Raw genomic sequence first — 11,593 nt, 5'->3', positions numbered from 1 at the left:
AAAACCACAGAATGTACTGACTGATAGTCACCTGACCCTCTGGAATGTCCCAGGTAGAGTTCAAGTGGGTGTCATTCTTGGTAGCCAATAGATTTAAAGGTCAACATGCTTAGCCAATAAGAACTGTATTTTTGCTTATGTAACCTGTGCTCCTGAAATGTTTAAAAAAGATTTATTCATTATTTGTAAGTACACTCTAGCTATCTTCAGATGCACCAGAGGAGGGTGTCAGATCTCTTTACAGATGGTTTGAGCTACCATTTGGTTGCTGGAATTTGAACTTGGGACCTTCAGAAGAGCAGTCAGTGCTCATAACCACTGAGCCATCTCTCGAGCCCAAACCTCTTGTTTTGCATCGATCTGTGTTTCACTCGGGTGTCTTTAGGTACCACTGACCAAGGTTTGGGGTCTTTCAATATGGTAAACTCAGAGACCCTGTCTCCTGTAAAAATCTACAGATGTGAGCAATTTACTATGTTATGGGAGTTGTTGATGACTCAGCTAAACTACTTTCTCTCCCAGGCCCTTAATATACAGTCAGTGCTCTTCTACCCAGCACCATCACTTTCTTTCAGTCCTACATGCCAGGTTTTTGGTCTATGTCTTTTTGATTTCTTTGTAATGAATGATTTGAATTCATTATTTTAACAGTAGTCCTCAGTAGCCTCTTTTGTCTCTCATTACCATAGAAAACCAGAATGCAGTAAAAGGGTCCATTTGTTTGTTTGTTTGGTGTGGTGATTGAATTATGCTTGGAGCAGGGTGTGGTACTTTCTGGAAGTGTGGCCTTGTTGGATTACAGTTGCATCACTGTGGAGGCTGGGCTTTGGGGAAATGTACATATACTCAAGCTCTGCCAAGGGTGAGACACAGTAGTCTCATCTTGCTGCCTTCAACTTTCAAGGGTGAGACAAGCGATTATCTGATCTAGAAAAACCTAGTCTGTAGAAAGAGTTCCAGGGCAGCCTGGAGTACAGAAAAGCCCTGTCTCAGAAAGAAAGAATCCTCTTTCTTATTTGTGTCTTAGTCCTCCTTCAAAGAAGACGGTACTCAGCAGATAGGTTGTTGATTCAGGTTCTGGTTATGGAATGGTCTGGGAGTACATATAGTTTCCATTTTTCTATCAGATTTGTTCAAGCTCGGAAGCAGAGGTAATCAGGCCACAACAATGTCTAGGACCTCTTCCAGGCTTCCTTGGCAACTAGGATGCTCAGAAGCTGGGTTCTTTAATGAGGTGCATTTTCCTGCCTACTTACCTCCCTCCTCATTTCTATGCCAGAAAGCAAGTCCCTCTTTCCTTTGATTGTGTGTGGGATTTCACTAGCTGCCTTTACATCTCTTGGGGGGTTGTAACTTGGAATTGTAAGTCTGTTAGGCTCCTCCTCCTGGAAATTCTGTTTTATCAGAATATTTTAACAGCCACAGAAATGAAACCAACAGATAATGATTACTAGTGTGGTACTTGCCTTGATACAGAAAAATAAGAGTGAGTTGTGCTGACTATGTGTTAGAAGTAGCAAGTATTCGATTCTACTTAAAGCACTATGATATAGATTAGTAGGACTATGAGGGGAATGGTAGAATTTGAAAAGGATGCACGCAAGAAGAACATCAGGGGTGCAGTGTATATTGTATGTGGTAATCATAGCAATGTGGAAAAGTGAAGTCTCAAAACGGCCCAGCATGGCAAATACAAAGCTTTCATTTCTATGATTTTAAATGTCATTCATAAAAACTAGCAAATATGGGCTGGACCGAGATCAGCACCACAGTCTCCCAAGCCCTTAATATCCTAAGAACATTTGGATCATGGAAATTAGGAATTGTTGTCCTGCCTTGTGTATCTATCTATCTATCTATCTATCTATCTACCTACCTACCTACCTATCTATCTATCTATCTATCTATCTACCTATCGAGGAGGGCAGAGGGTGGGTGGTAGGGGAGTAGGGGAGTACTATTTTTTTTGTTGTTGTTGTTGTTATTAGAAAGATGGACAAGTAGGAAAGAAAGTAGGTTCCTCTACTTGTGGGCTTTCTCTAGCTGCCCTGACATCCCTTTGGTGGCTTGTAACCTTAAATTGTAAGCCAAATAAGTCCCTCCTCCTTTAAATCTTTTTTTTTTTTTGGTTTGAGTATTTTAACAGCAGCAATGGAAGTGTAACTAGAACCAGCAGATAATGCTTACTTCTGTGGTACAGAAAAATTAGTGAGTTATGCTGACTAAGGGTTCCAGGTAGCAAACATTCAAGACTTCTTCAGGCACTGTGATATAGATTAGTAGGACCATGAGGGGAAAGGTTGAACTTGAAATGAATGCACACTAGGAAAACACCAGGGTATTGTGTGTATTGTGTTCTTATTGTAGCAATGAGGGAAAGTGTGGACACAAAACGGCCAGCCTTGGGAACAACAATGCGTTCAGTTAGCTTTCATTTATATGTTTTTAAATGTCCTTTATAAAACTATCAACTATGGCCTGGAGGAATAGCTCAGTGGTTCATAGCATTAGCTGCTCTTGCAGAGGAACTTGTTTGTTTCCCAGCACCCACATGGCAGCTCCCAACCATCGGTGACTAAAATTTAGGAATCTGACACCCTCTTCCAGTCTCTGAAGGCACCAGGCATGTATGTGGTACACAGACATACATCCAGACAAAGCACTCATACACATAAAGATGAAATGAGCCTACTTTTATTTAAAACTGCAAACAAACAATGAAAATATTAGTTTGATGTTTATTTGTTTTTCTCTCATTTTGCTTTGCCTTTTAGGTTCATGAACTGTCCTAGCAAATGAATCTACCCTAAAGAGGGGAGGAAGGTGATCCTTCCCAGTGGCTGCACCTCTATAAGAGGGTTTAAAAGTTCCACAGTCTTTATATATTAAAAGTTCAACTGGGGTTCGGCATTGGAGCTGCAAGTTGCTCCATCCATAAATTCGAGGACATTGGAGCTCCAGCCACAATGATTGAGGTGGTTTGCAATGACCGTCTAGGAAAGAAAGTCCGAGTGAAGTGCAACACCGATGATACCATTGGTGGCTTGAAGAAACTGATAGCGGCTCAAACTGGCACCCGCTTGAATAAGATCATTCTTAAAAAGTGGTACACGATTTATAAGGACCACGTGTCTCTGGGAGACTATGAAATCCATGATGGGATGAACCTGGAGCTTTATTACCAGTAGAGCGGAATTCTTCCTCCTCCTTGCCCCACTCTACCCTGCCTTCCTATCCCACCCTCATTTGAAACTTCTATAGATGGTCATTTTTCATAGTTTACATGAATAAAACCTTTGACGCTGTCAAAAAAAAGTTCCTTCCCTTTAAAATATCCAATATCTTTTAAATTCAAAGTCTCTTAACTGTGGGCTCCACTAAAATGCCTTCTTACTTCAAGAGGGAAACATGTCAGGGCACAGTCACAATTAAAAGCACAATCAAACTCCAACCATCCAATGACTGGGATTCACTCAGGATCTTGTAGGTTCCTCCAAGAGCTTGGGTCACCTCTCCAGCTCTGCCCTTTGTAGCTCTGCCCTTTGATACCTCCAGTCAGCACAAAGACCTGCTGAATGTGGACCTGGCTACCTTGCAGACCCAGAGTAACTAGCTGTGTGGCCTCATCTCAAGAATCATTCACAACTTCTAGGCTCCAGCTGCCTGTCCTCCACTGCTGCTGCTGTTTCTTGGTGTTCATCTCATGTACAAACACAGCATATGTGTAAGATCCCAATATATCCATCAAAGGGGAAGACCTCAAAGTGTTATACAATACCTTATAATACCACTGCATATATGGCTGGCTTCTGATGAAAGACTTCACATGGGTCATATCTTGACAAACTGGATGAAGCACTTTCCATTGCTGATCAGAAGGTTGGTCTTTTAGTTTGCTGAATGTTCTTGCATCTGTGAGTCCACATCAATTTACCTCAGGCCCAGAGGGACACTGACATGTGTGTGTATGTTGATGGCAAAATGGTCTAGCAGCTAAAGAAGTGTGAGGAGGTGAAGCCGCTGAAGCTGCATAAGGAGTTCCAGGGCTTAGAGGAAGTGATGGAGAAGAATACCAGAGAAGCCCTGTACCATCAGATGCTGAAAGTTGAGCATGGGGTGAGGGCCCAGATTCTCAACCTAAAGCTAGGAGAGGCAGAGCAGCAGGGAATGAATCAGGAAGAACAGGAACAGATCCAGAAGGAGGAAGGCCAGGTCCATCTGCACAGCCTGTAGCCCCTGCAAGAGGAGGCCCCACAGTTCATCCAGCAGGTGGACACCTCCAGTCAGCACAAACACCTGGTGAATGTGGACCTGGCTAACATGCTGATCCAGAGTAACTAGCAGTGTGGCCTCATCTCAAGAATCATTCACAAAACCTTAGAGAGTTGCTATCCCCCAGCAGAGAATCAAGCTGAGGATGGGCTGGCCCTGTAGGAAATGTAGGACCTCCTCTTGAATTTGGAGCAGGAGATCACCAGAATCTCTGAAATGGAAAAGGAGGAGGAGGTGGTGGTGGGAGAGGAGGAGCAGGAGCAGGAGAAGGAAGAGGAAGAGGAAGAGAAGGAGGCAGCCCAGGAGTTACAGGTGCAGCATGGGACAGGGGCTCCAGGCCAGACCTCTGTACCCAGTCCAAGCCCAGCAGAGAAGACCTGCAGGGGAAGGTACAAGATTATAAGATGAAGTTTTATCAAAACTTAGCATGTTTCTGCCAAATGTTTGTTGGTCTTTGCCGACTTGAATATCAGTAAGGAATATCAGACCAAAAAGATAAAGATGGACTTGCAGAAGCATCCACCATCCCAGTAAGCCATATCTCCAGCATCACAGGTTCAAAGTAAAGGAGGTCTTTGACAACATCCATAGCCTGCTCACTGGAAAGCCTGTCCAATCATGTGGGCATTCTGTGTCTGTCACTCTTATCCCTAAGGAACTTGATTTTGTCCAGTACAAACTGGCAGAGAAATTTGTGAAAGAAGGGAGGAGGAAGTGGGCTCTCACCATGAAGCAGCATTCTCCATTGCAGTGGTGGCATCTGGTATCTGGATGCTCCACCCCTGGTACACCCACTCCAGTAGTGACTTGCATGACAGTCCTAGAAACCTGGACACAGTCCCGAGGTGAAAAGTTCAGGGAAACAGTTTCCTGGAACTGTGGCATCCCATATAATGAATGCTCCAAACTTGTCCTTGCGAATGGATCTGTGTGCTCTCTTTCAGGATTGTTATGTTATAGGTGTCTCCAAGCAATGATTTGCCAAATACCTAAGAAAAATCAAACTTTGCTTACTGGACTTCACCAATGCCCTAGGTAGTCCTTGAGCTGACACTGGGCTTGGAATTCAGTAAGAATATTACCTATTCAGTAACATTCAAATTTTCTCTAGTATTCTAAGAGAGATAGTGAGAGAAATCAGGCATTACTATCTGCCGCAGACCTTTTGGGTCCCTGTGTCTGCGTGGAACGGGGTCTCTCGACGTGGGTGGGCAAAGCATGGATGAATGACAGACAGACACACACGCAGGAGAGTTTGTGTGGAATCTGAATGTAATTTTACAACTGAGCATCAGACTTTTTATGCAGAGGACAATAAGGAAGTTGGGTGACATATTCGCAAGGTACAATTGAGGTAACTGGAATCTTACAGAAAACAGAGGAATGCAAACACAAAAGGTCTAAAGGGAACCACCCAGGATAGAATACATTGACAACAGCTGGGATCAACAAGGGCTCCACCTAAAATTCACTAACCTCAGAAGCCAGGGTCAAGGGCTTCACATCCTTGCCATAGTTCCTATTTAGTCCCTTGTATAGTCCACCTTCCCCTTAGGCCATTGTAAATACGTGTGTATGGGTGTAACTGTTATAGTATCTATTCTGGTTTCTCCATTGGTCTGAAACTTCCTTCTTTTTAAGTGATGGTAAATTTCTGTGTAAGGAAGTGACTTAGCTTTTACAATCTTGCTGAATTCTAAACCCTTGATCTTGGTCAAGGATGCCCTTGGAGTGTTGGAACACTGGCGGAAGGCTTTAGCCATGTCAGAGCACTTATAGGAAAATACTGAAAGAGAGCACGTGGATCCATACTCTAGACTAGCGTGGTACTGGAACTCGGGAATGAAAAATTAATGTATGGGTAGAGAACACTAGCCTCCAGGAGGAGAGCTTCCTTAAAACTCTTTTGCCTCATGAGTGACTTTTAAGCCTTTCGGCTTGTCCAGTTGACTCGACCAGAGAGTGTAGCAACTATCTTCTACATACTTAGAAATCTCAGGGCAAGCTTAGCAACGTAAGTTTAGAATTCTTATTGTAGTATGTATGCCAGACTACATTACTTATTAGTAGAAAGTCTTCCCACACAATCACTTAGAAAAAAAAGCTGAGTCACTCCCATATACAGGAATTTACAATGGTTTAGGAAGTAGTAGTAGGCTGTGGTTTGAGGAGAAACTAGAGTATTGCATTATTCATGAGAATGTTAGCTAGAGTGGAACTCCCTAATTAGAACTATGGCTTGGACATGAAAGCCCTTGGCCTGGAAGTGCAAAGATCTCACACCTGGCTTCTAAGAATATAGCTGACCTTAGATAGAGCTGACTATGTCTCAGTTGTTTTATTGCCCAGTTCCTGACAGCCTTTATGTTTGCATTCCTCTGTTTTGTGTAAGAGTCATTAAGCATCCGGTAACCTCATTGTACATTGCCAATGTGTCACCTAACTTCTCTATTTTCTTCTGTATTAAAAGTTTGATGCCTGATTTGACAAATTACATCCAGATACACACTCTCTCTGTGTCTGTCATCTGCACCAACTCCTTGCTTGCCTTTAACCACCGGAACCCGAGTTTTGCCTGTGGATTGAGGACCCAAGTGAGATCTGTGTGCGGCACACCCCAAACTGGGAGACCTCATTTTTTCTCATCTCCACAAGAAATGTCCATACTCTGCTCCTTTCTACCCAGCTTTCAAGGAAGGGATGACTCTGGAGGATTCTCAAAGGATACTTGTCTACCAAGTGATGGATTCTAAGATTGAACAAAAGGACAACTTTCTAAAACACATGTATGGGGTGATCCATTTGTATGCCACCATCATCCAACTACAGTGGCCCTTTGGAAACCAGCAGGAGTCTCACAATCATGGCTTGTATCATGGCTGGCACTGGTTGGCACAGATCTTAAACATGGATCCTCTATCAGATGTGAAAGCTTGAGCAATCCCCGTAAAAAAAAATGCAAAATATTTGTACTCCAAGACCATTCCATAACCAGAAACTGAATCAACAACCTACCTGGTGAGTACCATCTTCTTTGAAGGAGGAGTAAGACACAAGTAAGAAAGATCATTATTTCTTTCTGAGATAGGGCTTTTCTGTGTACTCCAGGCTGCCCTGGAACTCTTTCTACAGACTAGGATTTTCTATATCAGATAACTGCTTGCCTCACTCTCCCAATTCAAAGGCAGAAAATGAGATTACTGTATCTCACCTTTGGCAGAGCCTGAGTATACATACATTTCCCCAAAGCCCTGCCTCCACAGTGATGCATGTTTAATCCAACAAGACCACACCTTCCCATAGTACCACATCCTGCTCCAAGCATAAGTCAATCACCAAACCAAACAAAAGGAAACTTTTTACTGCATTCTGGTTTTCTATGGTACAATATTAAAATAATGAATGTGAGAAATCAGAAAGGCATAGACCAAAACCTGGGGTGTAGGATCATAAAAAAGTGATGGGGCTGGATAGAAGAGCACTAACTGCTCTTCCAAAGGTCCAGAGTTCAAATCCCAGACATCACATGGATGCTCACAACAACCAATAAAGGTATCTGACAACCTATTCTGGCACCTGAGGACAACTACGTCTGACTGGAGCTAGCAGGACCAAGCCAGAGCTATCAGAGGTCCTGAATTCATATTACCAGCAACCACATCATGGTTCACAATCATCAGTACAACTACAGTGTACTCATATACGTTAAATAAATAAATTGATCTTTTTAAAAAAAAAAAGGATGGATATGTTCTTCATTCAAGTCACATTTTCCACAAAGACATATCATAAGTCATGCTTGTACTATGATGATTCTTCATTGTGCTATGGTTATGTAGAGAACAGCAATTATACTAGAAAATAATTAAGAGAGTAGTTTTGTAAAACTGATTGAATGTCACAGTGGGTATAGGCTCTTGCTGCCATGCTTGACTACCTTGAGTACTGTCTCAAAGAAATGGAATCTCTCAGGTTGTTCTCTGACATTCACACAGCTGTATTTGTTTTATACAAACACACAAACATGTTACCCATACACTCATGTACTAAATGTAACAAAACGTAGTTTACAATTTTATTATATATATAAAGGTGTTTTTGTCTTCCAGTACATCTGTAACAACATGTATCCCTGGTACCAAGGAAGCAAGATAGGGCATTGAACCCACTTCATACTAGAGTAGCAGATTTTTGAGGCACCATGTGTGTGTCAGGAATTAGTGCTCCTAAGTGGTCTCTTCAACCTAATGAACTTTATTTTTAAATGAATTATCACAGGCCATGATTTTGTTTAGTTATTTGGGGTGTGGGTTTGGTTCTATTTTGTTGGCTTTTCATTTGTTTCCCTATGTTATCTGGTTCTGGAACATAGCAAGTTACCTAAGTTGTCTATGTTTCAGCCCCCTACACCCAAAATTTGCAGGAAAATACAAATAAACAGCAACAAAAAAAAATCAGAAGACCTAACTTCTCTCTATCTCATCTTTAAAACCTGGAAACTTGAAGTTATTAGGAAGTTGAAGTGAGATGACAAGGGCTGAGAAGGATGTTGCTTACTCCATATAGTACTTATTGCTCATGCAGGAAGTCATCTGTCAAAGTCATCTCATTATGAGGAACACAAATACACATATAAAACCTTTGCTGTCTTTGGAGCAGAAATAAGAAACAACCAGAAAGTGGTATTCATGAAAAGGAACTCTCTATGACACCCAAAACACAATTCCAGTCATTTCTCTCTATCAGGAAGAAAGGAGAAACAACTAAAAGTGGTGCACACACACAAGAAAAGAACCAGATTGGTGGCCATCTCTCGGCTCCCCTGAGACCACACCCACCTCAGACAAGGACTCAGGACATCTCTTGGCCCCAATGTAGCCATGGATACCTCTAACTGCAATTGGCCACAGATACAAAATCAAGGCCTTCTTCCTACACAGGTGGATGCCTCAACTTCCTGAGCCATGCCCAATTAAACTGAAACTCAGAATGTCTCTTGGCAAAACTCTCACCATAGATGGAGAAACCAAAGTATTCCATGGCAAAACCAAATTCACACAATATCTTTCCACAAATCCAGCCCTTCAAAGGATAATAAAGGGAAAACTCCAAAACAAGGAGGGAAATTACTCCCTAGAAAAAAGCAAGAAAGTAATCCTTCAACAAACCTAAAAGAAGATAGCCACAAAAACAAAATCCCATTTATAACAACAAAAACAACAGGAAGCAACAATTACTTTTTCTTAATATCTCTGAATATTAATGGACTCAATTCTCCAATAAAAAGACATAGATTAACAGACTACTACATAAACAGGACCCAACATTTTGCTGCATACAGGAAACCCACTTCAGGGAAAAATACAGACACTACTTCAGAGTAAAAGGCTGAAAAATAACTTTCCAAGCAATTGTCTGAAGAAACAAGCTGGAGTAGCCATTTTTTTTTTTTTTTTTTTTTTTGCCATCAATAAGAACTTTACTTATCTTAAAAAAATCCAAATGCTGGCATTGTCCAGAAAATTTTAACCGGTTTATTTATAATTGTTATAAAGTTGAACTGTTGAAATGTATTCACTGAAACATTTTGCTTGCATTAATGCTTTACATCTTGCATTTATATTAAAAATTCACACACAAATGAACGTGGAGAAACGCCAATACCTGATTCTGTCCCCTATGTTTCCACTCATAATCATATACTTAGGTACCTTTGACCCCATGGAAAAAATATCTAACATTCAGAACTATTGATAACAGGAAGAAGAGGAAAAAAAATTTTTTTGAGAATGAAATGTTTCCCCTCATAGTGGACTCTTACGCACGTTCTCCGTGTATTCAGTGTGCTAGCTGGATATCTTTTGGCATAATTGTGACACGTTTGGCATGGATAGCACACAGATTGGTATCTTCAAAAAGGCCAACCAGATAGGCCTCACTTGCCTCCTGCAAAGCACCAATAGCTGCATTCTGGAAGCACAGATCTGTTTTGAAGTCCCGAGCAATTTCTCACACCAGACGGTGAAAGGGGAGCTTGCAGATCAGAAGTTCAGTGGATTTCCTATAGTGTCTGATTTCACCGAGTGCCACAGTACCAGGCCTGTAACGATGAGGTTTTTTTCACCCCTGTAGTAGAGGGCGCACTCTTGCTAGCGGCTTTTGTAGCCAGTTGTTTCCTGGGTGCTTTAACACCGGTGGATTTGCGGGCAGTCTGCTTTGTATGAGCCATGGTATGGACACCTCCTTACTTACCCGAATTCTCCTTCAGCTGGAGCTCAGCAAGCAAGAGGCAGCACTGGCGTTGGAGAGCATCGGTGTGGCGAAGTTTGCAAACACCTGAAGTATCCATTCTAATATCGAATAAAATTGATTTCCAATCCAAAGTTATAAAAAAATACAAGGAGGGGCACTTCATATTCATCAAAGGTAAAATCTTCCAGGAGGAACTCTCAATTCTGAATATCTATGCTTCAAATGCAAGGGCAGACACATTCATTAAAGAAACATTAGTAAAGCTCAAAGCACACATTGCAAAGACCAAAGTGTGGATACTTTCTTCCTTCTTAGAATGAGAAACAAAATACCCATGGAAGGAGTTACAGAGACAAAGTTTGGAGCTGAGACTGAAGAAAGGACCATCAAGAGACTGCCCCACCCGGGGATCCATCACATAAACAACCACGAAACCCAGACACTATTGCATATGCCAGCAAGATTTTGCTGACAGGGTCCTGATATAGTTGTCTCCTGAGAGGCTCTGCCAATGCCTGACAAATACAGAAGTGGATGCTCACAGTCATCTATTGGAAGGAACACAGGGCCCCTAATGAAGGAGCTAGAGAAAGTACCCAAGGACCTAAAGGGGTCTACAACCCTATAGGAGGATCAACAATTCGAACTAACCAGTATCCCCCAAAGCTTATGTCTCTAGTTGCATATGTAGCAGAGGATGGCCTAGTCAGCCATCAATTGGAGGAGAAGCCCTTGGTCTTGTGAAGATTATATGCCCCAGTACAGGGGAATGCCAGGGCCAAGAACTGGGAGTGGGTGGGTTGGAGAGCAGGGTTTGGGGAGGGTATAGAGGACTTTTGTTTTAGCATTTGAAAGGTAAATGAAGAAAATATTTAACAATAATAAAAAGAGTTGTCCTGGTCATAGTGTCTCTTTACAGCAATAGAATCCATAGCTAAGACAGACTGTAAAGGAGTGGCCTCAGATATCAGAAGGCTGCCTTCTGAGCCACAAAATACTAGGTAGTAATGAAGATTATCAAAGTAAATGGCAGGGCTCAGAGCAAGGGGTTAATTGCCAGTGTTCCAAA

The 11,593-nt window shown here is 41.9% G+C and overlaps 1 protein-coding gene and 1 pseudogene across 1 annotated transcript; both read left to right on the top strand.

The window, feature by feature from the left end:
- Nucleotides 1-2,966: 2,966 nt before the first annotated feature.
- On the top strand, nucleotides 2,967-3,192 carry LOC115487996 (ubiquitin-like protein 5). The gene has a single exon (XM_030247035.1). It carries the CDS (start codon nucleotides 2,967-2,969, stop codon nucleotides 3,186-3,188), a length of 222 nt encoding a protein of 73 aa, XP_030102895.1. The 3' UTR covers nucleotides 3,189-3,192.
- Gm46992 (predicted gene 46992) lies at nucleotides 4,604-7,083 on the top strand (annotated as a pseudogene).

The sequence above is a fragment of the Mus musculus genome, chromosome 12, assembly GCF_000001635.26.
Source record: "Mus musculus strain C57BL/6J chromosome 12, GRCm38.p6 C57BL/6J".
NCBI lineage: Eukaryota > Metazoa > Chordata > Mammalia > Rodentia > Muridae > Mus > Mus musculus.
The sequence above is the reverse complement of the archived record's forward strand: the minus strand, read 5'-3'. Positions and strand labels throughout refer to the sequence as shown.